Source organism: Bufo gargarizans, chromosome 10 (genome assembly GCF_014858855.1).
Source record: "Bufo gargarizans isolate SCDJY-AF-19 chromosome 10, ASM1485885v1, whole genome shotgun sequence".
NCBI lineage: Eukaryota > Metazoa > Chordata > Amphibia > Anura > Bufonidae > Bufo > Bufo gargarizans.
The window spans coordinates 47,763,980-47,781,001 of NC_058089.1; the positions used below are offsets into that span (position 1 = coordinate 47,763,980).

At 42.9% G+C, this 17,022-nt stretch overlaps 1 protein-coding gene across 3 annotated transcripts in view; it reads right to left on the reverse strand.

The window, feature by feature from the left end:
- Nucleotides 1–17,022, reverse strand: part of MYBPC3 (myosin binding protein C3) — a 101,078-nt gene that overhangs the window by 10,147 nt on the left and 73,909 nt on the right. For all 3 annotated transcript variants that reach the window (XM_044269497.1, XM_044269496.1, XM_044269498.1), the window contains 3 exons: nucleotides 10,643–10,777; nucleotides 7,420–7,587; nucleotides 7,239–7,327 (listed from right to left, as the gene is read on the reverse strand). In XM_044269497.1, the coding sequence (XP_044125432.1) occupies nucleotides 7,239–7,327; nucleotides 7,420–7,587; nucleotides 10,643–10,777 (392 nt within the window). The remainder of the gene's footprint in view (nucleotides 1–7,238; nucleotides 7,328–7,419; nucleotides 7,588–10,642; nucleotides 10,778–17,022) is intronic.

Here is a 17,022-nt window from a genome sequence, read left to right on the forward strand (position 1 = left end):
TGGGGGAAGATATTTGGGTGGTCACGGGTGGAGTCCATGGTGGGGGGGGGCTGGGACACAGCAAGATATAGGTGAAAGTTAGGAGTGAGGCGGGGGCTTCTCTTCCTGGACACCGATGGATGCAGGAGCAAGCAAAGTTATATGTGTGCGTATGTGGGTATGTATATAAGTATAATATCCCAGGAGACTTTATATGTGTACATATAGATATTAGCAGTCTGCAATTGTATTCTGTTTATGCATGAGTCTCTATATGTACATGTACTAATGGTCCGGTACTGGAGGTGAGTTGGTTGAAGAGTAGATCCAGTAGACTGTATATTGGTGGACTCTGGATATACTGTATATACATACACATTATTAGCCGCATTTGCTTAGCATTCAGGGTGGACAGAAACTGAGGTGGCTGTGTGTGGTGGTGTCCTCTATGTATTGTGTTATCTGTATCTCTATGTATATTGTCCATTGCTTTGTCATCTCTATGTTATCAGTAAACTATTTTTATATATAAGTATCTGCGAGGGTTGTGTGTTGCTCCTGGGGTATATGAAGGACTGGAGGAGGTGTAATTATACACAGGATATTCGGGTTGTATGGGAAACAAAGGCAATTTGCTAGGAATAGAATAGAAGGGATGGAAAACGGAGATATACATAAATCTCCATTTTCCAAGAAGCAAAAATCCCCTCTTCAATGGCGAGCTAGGCCCAAATGTTTTAATTGATCTCTGTTGGGATATACTGTTGAAATTGCTGTTATACTGTGAATTTCGGACAGGTAACACAGTTTCATTGAGTCCTAGAGAACATAATTACAGAGAACCTATTTAAGTGACATTCCTGGGTTGCTGATTGTTTCCCATTATAACCTGTGAGGTTTGTTTTGTGTTTTGTTCATTTTTTTTCTAGTCCTTCAGTAGAATCTGCTGGTTGGTAAGAGATTCTTTCAGAAGTAACACACAGATCGCAGGGATAACCATGAGTGACAAAGCAGGACATGGGACTTTTGAAAAGTTAAGTAGATACAGTACGTTTAACCCTGTATTGCCTAGATCAAATGAATCTGTGCAGATGTTATGGGAATCTCTGGTAGATCAAGCTGATTCCTATGACAAATTGCACATTGCTAAGCGTGGTGTGCTCAAACAAACGTCCAAGCGGCTTCACATGCTTGCTAAGCTGATGTGCATATTTGATGATTCCATCAGCAAGCTGGAGAAGGTGGAATCATTTGAAGAGACAAAGCCCCCTGTAAATTTGCATTGTAATTGTTGTGCAGAAGCGGTTAAACAGGTTTCTAGTCTAGAAACACAACACAAAGATAAAGCCAGTCAGGTCAGCCTGCTGCAGTCTCAGTTAGCTGAGAAAGAAAAATACTATGCAGATGTTGATAAAGTTTTTATACAGCTGTATATGGAGATAACGGGCTATAAGGAAAAGGCAGCCTCTACAGAGGTGATAGCGGCTGACCTGAGGACCGAGTTAACTGAGAGGGATGAGAAAATTAGCAACATGCAGAAGACCATAACTGAGCTCTCACATCACAAAGATTTGCACTCAAAGCAAATTAGTGTTTTGAGTGCAAACAGGGGGACAGATGAGAGTGAGAGCGCTCCTATGGCTGCCTCCAATCAGACTGATTCCACTCCAATAGCTGTACAAATTACTGCTGGTGACACCATTTGTGGTTTAGGAGGTGGCATGGGACATTTACAGACCACTTCCAACTCACAGACGTGTCACAGCAATGCAGCAGAATTGCATTCTTTCCATAACATGGAGAGGATGCAATTTCTGCTAAAGATATGTAAACTGATTCCTACATATGATCCAGACGCAGATCCTTTCACTTCCTGTGATACTTTTGAGGGACATTGCCAGAAATTTTCTGTCCCTCCAGAATATCGCATGGAACTGTTCAAGTTATGGTTGCCTACACATCTTTTTCAAAGATATGAGGTCATAGAAAAAATTGCCTCCAGGAATGGCCTATTTCATGATGAGGAAGACAGGCTTTCCATCCTCATGAAATTGGTAACAGGGCATATGGACGTCAGCCCAGAGGTCCTAAGTAACTTCAGGCCTACCATCCACGATGATCCCTTGTCGCTTTGTGGGAGGTTTGAAGCCATGTATAGGAAGGTGACAAAGGATCATGGTGTAGGAGCCCCACAAGGCATGATACGTATGTTTGTGGAGAAGTTTCCATATCTTGATACCACAATTCGTTTAACTGCAGCTAAGGAGACATCACTGATTGAAGCAGCAATGGTAATAGAGCAGGTCAGGCAGGATTTGCTAAAGAGTCACAAATCTATAAAAATCAGGAAGAAGGTAGCATTTAATAAAAAAATGCAAGATGGCTGCATGTTAAAGAAGATGGCAGCCAACAAAATATCTGTGTATTCTAGTGCTCTTCAAAGAAGAAAGTGGGAGAATATACAGTGTTTCAATTGTCTGCAATCTGGACACATAAAACGACTCTGTCCGCACAGAGATGTAAGGCGGGGTGGCTTTCAACCACACATACAATTGCAGAGACAGAGACCTGTTTCATTTGTGAGCCAACAGGCTACACATGAAACAGGGCTGCAAAAAGACACCATTACAACAGATATCCCTACTGGGAATCTGTTATAATAGATTTGTGGTGGGGATCCCCAAAGATCTGGCCATAATAAATAACTCGGGTCCCCCGTATACTGGTCAGAGCATGCAATCAATGTAAACCTATAATAGCCCCAGTGCATGGGGACATGGTCACCAACACAGGGGGAGGGATTAGGTTTACTGTTGCAGAACCTTTTGTTTGTTTGTCCTCAGTGTGTAATGCAAATGTGATAGAGTTCTTGTAATCTCTACACCCAGGTGTCTGTTGGGGGAGCTGTTAGGAATTTATGACTCTATTGTAGGGGTAAGGCCATACAGCTCACAAACAGATGGTATTGTCCCTCAACCATGAGGAGACAGTGGATTTTAGATGAGCTCTTTTGCTTGCATCAATTGGCAATACTGTTGGTTCATAAAGGATAACTTCTTGCATAATAGGACAGTTCAGTCTGGGAGTGCTCTTTTCATGTTGGGCAGGTACCTTAAAAAAAATATATATAATTCGTGCCAAGGTCTGTTGCTCCCTTAACTTGGCTCAGAGTGTCATCATAAGGGCATGTTCATCATAAGGGCATGTCGTTGCATATCTCCAGTGTGTCCTACTCAAGTAAACCCTGTACTGTCAGCTTCTGAATTGGGTCACTAAAGAGTATGGAGAAATGGCAGTCTATCCCCCTGTCTGTCACTGGCACTTATAAGTAGGCGTTCAGTCAGGCCAAAACTGACTGGGCCCATTAACGGTAGTAACTAACTACCATGGATACATGGCGTGTAATTTGGGTGCTAGCCCACAAAGTCCGCGGCGCAGCCAGTAGGTTCTGGGGCATAGCTCTCCCTATTGGGGATTCTGCGAGGGAGTGGGATGACCCCACAGTGATCCGCAGAGGCGCTTTGTATAAATTGAGACTGTCCAGTCGGACGCGGAACTTGGGCGCAGCCGTTGCAAGTGGGAGCTCCCACTGGGTTGTGATATATAGCCTAAATTTGTAATGTATCTACTAAGAGTGCCAAGTGTTATCTACAGATACTGTCAACAGGGGGAGGCCATGATATCTCCTGATGGATTTTCAGAACTGCAGCTGTTGAGGTGTGCTCCCTTGAGGAGCAGACTGTTGAATATGATTCCAGGTGGAGAAATGCCTAGAGACACAATGATTGCCCTTGATCTAAGAAGATGACCAGACATCTGTATCCATCATGAAGCCACCAGATGAAATCCCAGATGAACACCAGAACTATCCATACACAAGAAGAAGAATCAACCAATTGGCCAAAAATGCAACATAAATGAGCTTATAATGTATTCTGTTTGTTCTTATTGTAAACACCTCCACACACAGACCAGGCTTCCAACATAGTGTGTCGGTATACCGACAACAGGGGGATATGTTAAGGGAAATATGGCTTTCAGCCATAACCTCATCCTGATGACCACGCAAATATGCCTAATAATTGGACCCAGTGGTATTCACCCATTCAGTATGGCCAGTAGCATTGTGTCCCTTGTTAGCATATCCTAGGCAGTTGAACAACATCCTCTTGACTAAGAGATGGGGGAAGATATTTGGGTGGTCACGGGTGGAGTCCATGGTGGGGGGGGGCTGGGACACAGCAAGATATAGGTGAAAGTTAGGAGTGAGGCGGGGGCTTCTCTTCCTGGACACCGATGGATGCAGGAGCAAGCAAAGTTATATGTGTGCGTATGTGGGTATGTATATAAGTATAATATCCCAGGAGACTTTATATGTGTACATATAGATATTAGCAGTCTGCAATTGTATTCTGTTTATGCATGAGTCTCTATATGTACATGTACTAATGGTCCGGTACTGGAGGTGAGTTGGTTGAAGAGTAGATCCAGTAGACTGTATATTGGTGGACTCTGGATATACTGTATATACATACACATTATTAGCCGCATTTGCTTAGCATTCAGGGTGGACAGAAACTGAGGTGGCTGTGTGTGGTGGTGTCCTCTATGTATTGTGTTATCTGTATCTCTATGTATATTGTCCATTGCTTTGTCATCTCTATGTTATCAGTAAACTATTTTTATATATAAGTATCTGCGAGGGTTGTGTGTTGCTCCTGGGGTATATGAAGGACTGGAGGAGGTGTAATTATACACAGGATATTCGGGTTGTATGGGAAACAAAGGCAATTTGCTAGGAATAGAATAGAAGGGATGGAAAACGGAGATATACATAAATCTCCATTTTCCAAGAAGCAAAAATCCCCTCTTCAGTCACCATGAGCAGCAAGGAAGCAATAATGGCTTTCTCCCTGTTCTCTTTGTAAAATATATCTTAGACTCTGTTCACACTGCTGTCCTAGCTTCAGTTTATAACCGCTCCTTATAAGAATGATCTAATAATCTGTCCAGGGGTCATCCAATACAGATCTTTGTTCCCTGGGAGTAAAGAATAAAGATACCTACTGGATGACAAAAAGCGGAGATCTTGGAAAATATAAGTAATTGAGCATAAATTGATACATAAAATATAATAAAAAAAATTGTATAATTGTGTTTTACCTATTATACCGTAACACAGTGCCCCCTGGTGGGCTCCTATCAATATGTGTTTTACGTTGGCCGATAAGGGTCTTTATTCTACAGTGTCCTGTTTTTAACAATGCCAGGATAAGCCCTTCATGGGTGTCTCGTGCTATCTAACTACAGCCAAGCTGCAGCTCTAACAGCCGCGATTGGAAGAATCTCAAATCCCTGCCATTTAACCTTTTGATCACCACAATCAAGAGTGATCACAGCGTGATCAAAGGGGACTCCTCGCTTCAATCAGGTCACCTAGTTTCCTAGTGATATGATTGTGGACTGGGAACCTACAAAGGTGTGAATGTGTTCCTGAACAGTCTGACACTATGCAATCAGTGCTGCCAGTGTCAGACTGTGCAGGGACACAACCCCAACCGGTAACACCCATTGCAAACTGTTAGTAATTTTTTCATAACTAGAAATAATAAAGTCGTGGCACAACATGGAGTCATATGAATAGATGCTCTAGAATTTTTATGACATGGAGAATACAAGTAGTTACTAAAACAGACATGTCAGGAGAGGTGATGGCCCTGTTCAAGCATACCAGGCCCGTGAGATCTTGTTACAGAATTTATACCTACTGTCATCCCCGGGATTACAGTCATCTTTTAATATAAATGTGAGTAGTGCAATGTGAGCCGCTGTGGACTTCAGATTAACCACAGGGCTCTCAAGTCCTTACTTCAGTAATTATTTCTGTAGCAGTTTTTCATTTCTAATACTAACCTCTCACCCCCTGTTGTATCATCCCTAAGCTAATGTTTCACACAGGCATACAGGATCCTAAATTTAACCTGTGCCTTGCCCCTGGTCACCATGTGCTCCCCTTTTACAGTACTCAGTCATCATCTTCAAGACCTCACCCCCCGTATTGTACATTCCCATCACTCATCTGCCTCCACTTATACTTGCTGTGAAGTACAGGGCAAAATTACATCAGTCCCTTTACGCTCTAATCAATACAGAAATGCCCTTCGCTTTACTGCAGCTCATGGGCTTCAGTATAATATCTAACCTATTTTATTCCTGTCCTACCACTTTCTGCATCTGCAAGCCACCCGCTAGAAGCCAAATTTATTTGGACACCCCTGTAGGACAGTTGTAATATCTAGCTCTGCACCATTAGGACCCAGCGATGATCAATGACTCCAGCTTAGCTGCATTGTCTATTAGGAGTCTACGGTGGTCTGAAATCTGCCTCCTGTAGTTAGAAGGTTGAAATATCTCTACCCGATGCTTTACACTGCTGATGAGTCCAAGGGATGTGACACTAGAGAAGTTGTTTTACTCCGAACAATCCCTTTTTGTCAGTATGGTGTGCAAAAAATTATTTGACTACAGGTTGTCCCAGTGCTGGACAGCCCAGCTATGATCAGCAGAGGAACCTGGAGGCCAGTGTTCAATTTTCCGACAGCACCACCACAGAGAGAATTAAGTAGTCCGTGTGATCTGCATATGTAATGCATGGGCATGCTGGGTCTTCAAAGTGCCTCAATGGGGTACCTGAATGCAGTGGTGGCCTGGGGTTCTTTGGGCCCACCAGAGGAAATTATTCTCAGAGCCCAACCCCAATATCATCAGCAATGTCTAATAGGTTTTGAATCAAAAATGGTCCCTAATGGTAGGTCATTGGCTCCAAAGGCAGCTCCAAATGTTTTTTTTTTCTCCTGGGTCTTTGGGGTCCATTATTGCATCTGAGCTTAGGCCCACCAGAGGAACCTTTGGTATCCTGGTGAGCAAGTTGGGCCTTGTCTGAATGTAATTTTTCTAAACTAAACAACCCCAAAAACTTATAGGTCAGCAGACTGCATTGTCATCGGGATAGTAACCAGGAGAGCATAGTGGTTAATCTGGAGATCACTATCCTAAAACAACCAGGATTTGGAAAAATCTGAGAAGAGGGCTTTAGGTGGAGTTTTCATGTATCTCCAGATTATCAGAGATCAGTAGGTTCTCCTCAACATTTGCTCTCATGGTGGCTGATGGGTTGACATTGAGAAGTGATAGAACTGCCTGTGAATAAGCTATAAATGAAGGTCAAAGAACATCCTGTGGACATCATCAGTGCATACCTGGAAGGGTATGACAATGTTCACCGTCTCACCAACTTTCTTCACAAGTTTCTGTCTCAGGAAGCGTGGGAGCCAGATCTTTGGTCGTTCTGATGGAAGATAAAAGATGTAATATTAATGCTGGTACAAATCAGAACCTACTGTTATCATAGATCATATTCCTTGACCCGTGAACACTCACGCATGATCTCGCGGATGGTGACAGGCTCTTTCATGGTGCAGGGATCACTGGGTCCTGCCAGGTTGATTGCTTTGACCCTGAAGGTGAGTCTCTCCCCGGTGGGAAGATCTCGGATCAAAGTAGATGTTCTCTCAGTTAGGCCTTGTAGTGCGGGGACCCATTCAGAAGCTGCAGACGAAAAGTAATGATCCAGTGAGGCGTTATGTAATAAGGAGACACAGAAGAAGACCAGGGCATGGAAATCACAAAGAAAGTATGGCCTGGAGTAAATGGCCTACAAGCTTTTGGGAGATGTTTTCTTTTGCACCAATAAAACTTGTCAGGATCATGGCCACAGCCCCCAGGAGTCTCCAGATGAACAGCCTTACGACCCTTTCCGGAGCTGCCTGACACCAACACACCCCATAATCACTTATCACCAGGGGTCCTGATGTCACTACCACATTTTTGGGATTTAGGTACATTTTCTCTTTTCTTTATGGTATATGGACTGTTGTCTACCATTTATGCGGCCTTCTGGATTAGGCATTTAAGGGTAATTCAGACGTGGCAGAATTTTTCTGCTGTGGCGGAACGATACCTGAGAGGCGATGCTGGAGTAGATGGGGTTCCAACCGTCCATAAATTCTTTTATCATTTTAACACCTCCCGTTTCTCTGACCATTTTATTCAACAACCCCTTTAAGGCACACAGTAACGTGCCAAGGCATTATCCGATGATAATACCCCATCATAAAGAAGGGCTTCTAACTAAATCCTATCTAACGAGCCTTTCACTGGAACATCTCTGTGCATCTGGCACATCCTCGCTGTCCTGATATCTGATACGCGGATCCCTGTGCCATTCTCGTACAAATAGAAATAGCGGAGTGTGCCTCATCGCCCCTATCAGGTTCTGTGAATCCTCAGCTGGCCTCCCCTATGTCAGACCCTGAACTCAAGAGATGTGAGCGTCCTGCCCAAATCACATTAAATCATTATCAGCACCTTGGAAGCCAGCAGTAAATAAATCTGGTGCGATGGGGGCGGCGAGCTTGAGGGACAACTGACTATAGAGAATAGGCACGGCCAGCTGGACTGCAATTAATCTGGACATTCCTGCGCATGTTACTGAGCTCTATAGTCTCCGAGTACAAGCGGAGCACAGAGTTTATCATGGCAGAGACCCAGCTTTTAAGATGGACTGAGAGACACAAGAAGATAAGCCTTTAAGCTGCTATCTTCCAGTGTCAGAGATGTCTCTGTGTCCTTCTGTAAAGTAACCATGTGCTGTCTTTCTGATATAACCTCCGCTGCCCGTGCCCACAACGTTTCCTACCTTCAATTTCTACAACAGGAAGTAGCTACCTCACAGCCACCAGTGTCAGACATATTAGCTCTTCTGGGGCTGATGACCTGTCACCTGGTCACCCAAAAGCTCCTCTTCTCTAAGTATCTCTTCTCTAAACCAGTGCTGGGAGGGTGTCCATTTTGCCATGAAGCCACCCATCATCCATGGATGACCCTGATGCTATTTCTCTGCACTTGAAGACATAAACTAGTAAAGTAATTCTACCACTTGGTTGGTGTTGTGAAGTGATTTGTCAAAATTGCGTACCACGTTTACAAAGTATGTTCATTTGTATTTACTCCATAATAATTGGCAGTTTGGGCGAGCAGTGGACTGTAGAAGAGTTTATAGAAGCATGGGTCAATAAACTTCAAAGTCGCATATCTGGCGCATTAAAGTTGCGGCCTCGTGCTACTTCTATTATTACCTATGGAAAAGAAGTCAAACACGACCTTGTGACTTGCTCAGGGTTTATAACCACGTCTGAAGATTAGCAAAGGTTAAGGTTATATGTAACTGGGACCTGCAGGCGACTTTAAGGTGCCACGTGGACCGCAATCTATAGGAAACTGAAAGGCAAGCGATGTTTGATTTATTTTGAGATTGATTTGGCATTTCAGTTTTTTGATGGGTGACTCAGTGGTAATGACCAGAAACCATGAATTAAGAACGTCTTAGAAGATGGTGGCTCGTAAGTTTCAATCCAACCAAAATCCAACATCTGTGTAGAGTTTTTAGTTTTTTTTGTGATTTGCATGGCTGTTCTCCCGCATGCCAGAAGCAGACTGGTAGGTTATTTGCTTTCCAATGAAATTGGCCCTAGTGTGTTCAGAGAAAGGGGAATTAGGTTCTGGGGCCCATCAGAGACAGTGACTGACATGGGGGGCCCTAAAAAAAAAAAAAGTAGACCCATTTTGTAGGCAGGTCCAAATTGACAGAAGGTAGAAGGCAACACAAGTAGGCAGGGACGATAGAAGTAGGCAGGGCCTGCAATACTGTAGTCCAGCACAAAATACCGTCCCAGAAGAACCAAATAGCACAGTGCAGCACAAAATACCACTGCCTTGTTGCTGTATTCAACTGTATCACGGCCCTAAGGACGATGATACAGTTCAGGAGGGCAGTTGCGGCTGTTGGCCAAGTGCATAAGTTCCTGATGCTCCTAGCATTAATTAATGCTTGGAGCATCAGAACGTTAAGTACCTGGCCTGTGGCCATGTGGAGAGCTCGGGTGACCCCCACTGGGCATCAGCCTGCTGGGAAATTTCTCTGTAGGGTCTATGGCCAGTCCCCCCCAGGGAATTGATGTCACTGATGACAATCTTTGTAGAGCACAACCAGGGGTATAATGATCATGGTCAAAAAGGGTAAGGGGATCTGGCGGCTCTGGTCGAGCTCTGCATTCAACTCGTTCTGCGTCCCAAGAATGTGGTTCCAGTTGAGATCATTGGCTCCCTGCTTAATATTGTAAGCTGCAGAAGACTTCAGGCCTGTGGTCTATAAGACATTGGGTGCATGCTGAGACCATGGGCCTCCCAGTGCAGGCAGTGTCATGACATGGCTGCATTGTGCTGCCTGCAGGGGCACCATTGGCATCCAGGGTAAGGGTGCTGGAAAAGCAAGGGTCCAAAGATGTGTGGATGTTCTGCAGAGACGTGACTGGAAGAAGTCTCAGTGAATTATATTGTATGAGAAGTGGCAAAACATATATCTTTGTAGACCCTATCAAGGTCATTGGCCCAAGCTGCAAGCTATGTATGGGGGTCATTGTCCAAAATTACCAGTGCCTATAAGACTTTAGTTACACCCAGAGCACTGCAGAATATGTTGGAGGTATATAAGCAACATTAATAATGTAATAAGAATAAGAATACAAGCAGTTGAATCACTTACAACCCTCCTTGCAATATTCCACCATGTATCCGTCCAGTCCTCCGGCACCGATTCTCTCTGGAGGCCTCCATTTCAGAGTGATGCTGGTGTCACTCACATCGTCCACGGTCAGCTGGGTGGGCTCACTTGTGGGAGCTAAAGGAAAACAAAGGCAATTAAACTACTGGGAAGGTATAAAGCGGAGTCATATGCTGCAGAATGTGCGCAGGGTTTGTTAGGTTTCATGACCGATCGCTGTACGGACATGACCCAACATACTGATGGGCTCCCTCCTGAGCATAGTAATGACCACTCTCCCAATATCACACTGAGATCAGTGCTATAAAGGAAGCTGAAAATAACCTGTGCATCTAAACACTTACTGTTCAGTCATTCACATTTAGCATAAGGACTCATGCACGCAGCCATATGATGGCTCTGAGTAAGGGCTCATTCACACGACCGTTCGCTGTCTATGCAATCCGTGAATCTTATCTTTTGTAGTGCTTTGGGGGCATCCGTTCCATGCCTCTGCTCTGCACCGTGCGGTATCTGGCGGATTCCGGATCCATTCAAGTCAATGGGCCATAATGCGGGCACGGAGGGGCTACGGTCGAGTAATTGAGCCCTTATACTGAGCCGTGCTCCCATAGAAGTCAATAAGGGCATATTTTTTTTACAGTATATGAAATCAGATTACTACTATGCCATATTATGGAGGCTATCTCCGAGATTCAACACTATATGGAGTCATCCACCAAGTGCCTATGTAGTATGGAGGCGTAGGGACCTTGTACGTTAAAGGCTATGGACACCTTTTGGGCAATTTGTTTATGATTCCATTCTACCCATTTTAGGCTAAAAATACTTTTTATAGTTGGTCTTTATTAAATGTTCAGCCGTTTTTGAGATACAGGGGTTAAAAAAAATCAGTCTATTTACAAGCTGTCTGTTTGTGGTTTCCTTAAATCCTATCATCTGACAGCTCATGTGTAGCTATTTATCCCTGATCCACTGATGTCATAAACAAATATTTAAGGAGGGGGAGGGAGAGGGGGAGTTTTCAAATATGTGAACATATTGATTTGTAATTTGATTGATATGTCATTGTTTAAAAAAAAAAAAAAAAGATGAAAATGGAATCTTGTACCATCCTTACTCTTATCTTGTCAACTTTTGTACTAAATTAAAATGTGCTGGTGCAATGAATAAAAATTATATAAAAAAATTAAATTAAAAAATATTTAAGCCATACTGTTATCAGTTTGATAAGCACTGCGCTATAATGAGTGTCTATGAGGTCAGGAGTTCAGAGATAAGCGCTACACATGATCCGTGAGATGACGGGATTCAAAGAAAACAGAAAGTGACAGTTTACAAATAGACTGATTTTTGTTACCCCTGTATTTCAGAAATGGTTGAACATTTTAAAAATGGCTGACCAAATAAAAAAAAATGATTATTATCCCAAAATGAATAAAACACAATTATAAAAAGTTGCGCTGAAGGTGTCCATTGCCTTTAATCCTAAAAATTAGATTGCAAGATGGCTTTTTACAAAGTTGGAGGATGTAACGCAGTCCTACTCCTTTCAAGGATTCAATTCTTTCCACTACAAATGACCTGAAATCGCCATATAAATCATTTCCTAAACTAAAAACATTTAAAATTCAAACTTCAATAAACTTTATTGATGCTATCAGCTGACACAAATACGACAAACCTCTAACAACCCTCATCCAGGAAGATTCAATGATTACATAAAACTCTTAAAGTTCCTTTGTACTATACACTATGCTCCAGTAGGGGTGACCGAGCTGAGATCTTGGGGACCTCGGCTGAAGTTGATTTTTCACATCTATACAGGGCGGTCTATGACCCCTCTACATACATGGAAGTCTACATATGCAGCAAGTCCATAATCAGGTTGTCACCTCAAGGAACAATCCCCAAAGCAACGTCAATCACAGCGACCAACATCTTGTTCTTACTTATATCAGTGCAAGTAAAATAGTACAGTGCCTCTTTAAGTAAGAAATAAAAAGATACAAAGTCTGCGTATTATGTAAAAAATATCATGAAACTGTCACCCTTGTGTAAATATACAGATGTAGCAGAGCTAAATTTGTAAGTAGGGTTAACTGCAGTATTACTGAAATGGGAAATGATGAGTTGGGTTAGATAACAAACTCAGCTCTGCTATATCTGTACAGTGTAGAGGTGCCTGCAACTATTTTGTCAATGGTTCAACCACAAAAAGTAACATGATCTCAACCATTGGTAAATGATGATATCGGTAGTTCCATTTGACCCAATTATTAGACCTATGACCAGATAATTATCTGGGCCTCGGCACTATTGATGGCCGTACACATTAGATAAATGTCACCGATGATGGCGGCACCATCCGGCGATCTAATGAGTATGGCCGTCTCCTGGTCTCTGGGGGAGATGAGAATTGGATTGTTGGATTTCGGCTGCCTGATACTTTGGTTCTCGGGGACATTAGTCGCCATCAGAGGAGTCTGGAAGCAGCTTTCTCCCCTCTCCCTATTCAGGGCACATGCATGCTTGACTGAGCTAAGCATGCATGTGTACGGCGGGGGATCAGGAGACTTAGTTGCTGTTCACCTGTCAGCTATCTAATGCGTATAGTCAGCTTAAGACTGGTTTTAGACAACCCTAATGTGCCTGGTATAACAGCTGCAATACTGTGGACCACCCGCAGCTCTAGTGACCACAATAAAGTTTTTGGGTAATTTAAGTTTAGTTCAGTAGAACTCGAGGGGTCTGCGTATTGCAGATGCAAGTTGCTTTACAGACAAGTCGCCTGGAACTTGCATGTGAGTGGTTTTGGCATAAACTTTATCATACTGCATCAAAAACTTCATGTGTGTGTTTTAAGCCTTAGGCTGCAGCGATACATTGTTTTTTGTTGCATTTTGTCAGGGTTTTTTTCTTGTAAAAAGGAAAAGAAAATATATTTCATGTCATTTTTACAAGAAACTGTGGCGAAAAAAAATGCCGTAAATAAATGCAAAAATAATTTCATGACTATGTTGCCGTAGGACGTCCAGGAAATAAATTATATATATATGATATAAATATATATAAAATTGTTCATTATGGTTCCAAAATTCTCTTGTCCTCACCCTTTACACTTCTATTGCTACATCGTTATTCTACAAGAAATACAGGTCAATGACTATCTAATATTTCCCTATCAATCTCTAATTTCTGCTCATCTACTAATCCCTCACATACAAAGAATAAGCCACACACAATATACAACACACAAGGGGTAAAACAACCAGTTGGATGACAGCAGCAATAAGAACATAAACTTCCATTAATAAAACCTTCACAGGAGGCATCAAACTCCAAAACTGTCTTGAACAATCACGCTTGATATATCAAGGATAGTTCCGCCAGTTGGCATCACACAACTGTTCCTCCAAACCTATGACATTAAGTCCTCAGAAACAGTGGACATAGATTATTCCAATGAAAAGGGTGATGGAGGTGACCCAGACCTATAAATTCTTTTTGCTTTCTTCTAACAGGTCTTTGAGATTCCACTTGAGACCTTTCCTCAACGCGTGACACTCGAGTCATGGTGGAACTTCTGGAGGCTCCAGTTGGAAACCAAACTTCCTCTTCGAATGTGAGGATGAAGGAACTAAGGCAGAGATGTATGAACGTAGGGAAGGAGAGGGGAGGGTGTAGGATGGGCTCAGAGACCCCTCTGCCCACCCCTTCTTATAGCAAGGAACATTTCTTTCCTGCATTCTGAGTCTTGATCCTCAACAACACTAATGCTCTCACCTCTAAATATAGCAGACACTTTCCCATCAGCACATTTACGTAACTAAACCCAGACAAGGAACGAGAATTTCATAGAAATTATTTGAGAGGAGGACGATGCCAAAGAGGAGAAGGAAGATCTCAACCTTCCATACAACAAACTACAGGAGTCTTTAGAGGTAGACCCTATGTATGAAGAGAGAAGGTCGTATGTTTGTTTCCTTCAAGACATTGTGTGGAAGGTGACTTTAGGTGACAGAACATTTAATGAAAATAGAAAAGATGGGATTGATCTATCCAGCAGGAAGACCCTCACCAGCTGTCGTAAAGAATCTCTTGGTGTCATCAGGATCTGACTCATTTGCAATAAAAAATTTTATTACTACATGGTTGTGCATGAAGAGTTTATGCCACGGCTCTGTTTCAAGTCACGGAAAGTTCTTGTCAACCCTCTTACTTTAAACCGCCACATGAAAGATAGATAAATCTATGGACTATGTTTTCATGATGGCGTCAAGTCCAAAAAAAAAAAAGGCTGATGAAAATTCCAAAGGTGTAAGGCAGCCTTAGAAGAACTGAAATAGAGACCAGCTACACATTTCAGTTATCATGTCCAGATCAAGGTCTGTGGAGACCACAGGGAAAAATATCTATGGTGACCCCAAACGTGTCCATACCTATTAGAGGAACATTGGCCAGACCCTCTGATTCCATCAGGATTGGTTTGCTATCTAATGGTTATGGGTGTTCCAATTCTTCTCTCGATGGTCGATGTTAAGGGGAAAGAAGGATCGGGCTGTGGGATTTTCAACCTGATGATCCTTTGTTCCCACAGGAGATAAGACAACGTCTGGCAGTGGTTTATTCCCTTCTCCCCATTCATGCCCACTATGGGGCGATTGAGAAAAAGGTGTCTGCCAAAAAAGCATTTACCCAACAGCTACTGAAGGTGTATGAGCACTTTAAAGGGTCACAGTAAACTTTTTGATATGTCAAAAAATTTGATTGGTGGGGGTTGGGGTTCTATTGAGTAGGTCCCCCTCTTTCTAGAGATTGGAGGGGGTCTCAGTACTGCCCTAATAGTCCTATATCATGCTGAAATAATGCACCACACAGTAGCCAAATAACAGTGCCTTATAGCACCTATAGACTGCCATATAGTGCTGAAATAATAGTCCAATGAGGTGCACACATAATATATGAATATAGTTCCTAAATCGTAACACAGTAGATTAGTGGGGCTACACATAGTAAGGGTGGTGCGGTGGAAACCCTAAATCTTACAGGTCCTGGGTCAACGGTGCTATAAATTGGCCTAAGAAAGTGATACAATGGCCCAAAATGGAACGGAAAGCTGAGCAGTGACCCATTTATCAGATGCAAAGTGGCTGCATGCAATATCATCCCTTTAAATCCGCGTGGTCTTGCACGACTAGAGGCCATAACTGGGATGTTGTATGCACCCGGTTATAATACTGACTTGTGTATTATCTAAATAAGGTCATTTAATAATATTTCTACCATCATTAAATTGAATTCAGATTCCATGACGAGTAAAGTTATTGACACGTTTACCTGCATTGTAGTGAGTCATTCCAGCCTGATGCACTGGATCTAGATCACAGCCCGCTATGTATACCTAGGAATTTGTACTAGACTATAATTGTATGAAGTGTTCACCCAAAAAAGTGAATCTTAACGCAAATTTATTGTGGCATCAATGAAGATGCTTCCGAAAAGGGCCGTCCGTATTTGGGCAGGAAACACGCACCTTTTGTCTCTCCTGCCTCCCCAGAGCTCTGTAAATAGGGGTGTAACGCTAGCTGGCTTTACTTTTAGACTCTGGCATTCCTTAGGTTCGAAATCTGGCTCAGTCATGAAAGGGTTAAGAGAACTCATCGGCTAAGGCTACTTTCACACTAGCGTTTTTACTGGATCCGGCACGGTTCAGCAAAAAAGCTTCCATTACTGATAATACAACCGTCTGCATCTGTTATGAACGGATCCGGTTGTATTATCTTTAACATGGCCAAGACGGATCCGTCATGAACTCCATTGAAAGTCAATGGGGGACGGATCCGTTTTCAGATAGTGTCAGAGTTTTAAACGGATCCGTCCCCATTGACTTGCATTGTGGGTCTTGACGGATCCGTCTTGCTCCACATCCCATGACGGAATGAAAACCGCACGATGCTGCGGTTTGCTCTCTGGTATGAGAACGCAACCAAACGGAACGTAATGCATTTTGGAGCGCTCCGTTCTGTTCAGTTACGTTTTGTCCCCATTGACAATGAATGGAGACAAAACGGAAGCGTTTTTCTCCGGTATTGAGAACCTATGACGGATTTCAATACCGGAAAAGTAGCCTATTGAGCGTCTCTTGTGTCTCATTTCTGTCTACATAACTGTCATGGGCGCGTGCGGAGACGTCTCCAAGACATCGATTTAATGGCGCTGTAACAGGTGGGCACACCAGAGGTTGGCAAGGTCACCATTGGTACAGCCCAGCTGATGATTGGTACACATGTGACCTTTTTTCAGCTATGTTTTTTTGGGGGGGTAAAAAAAATATCCCAAAAAGAGCAATGGAAAAACCT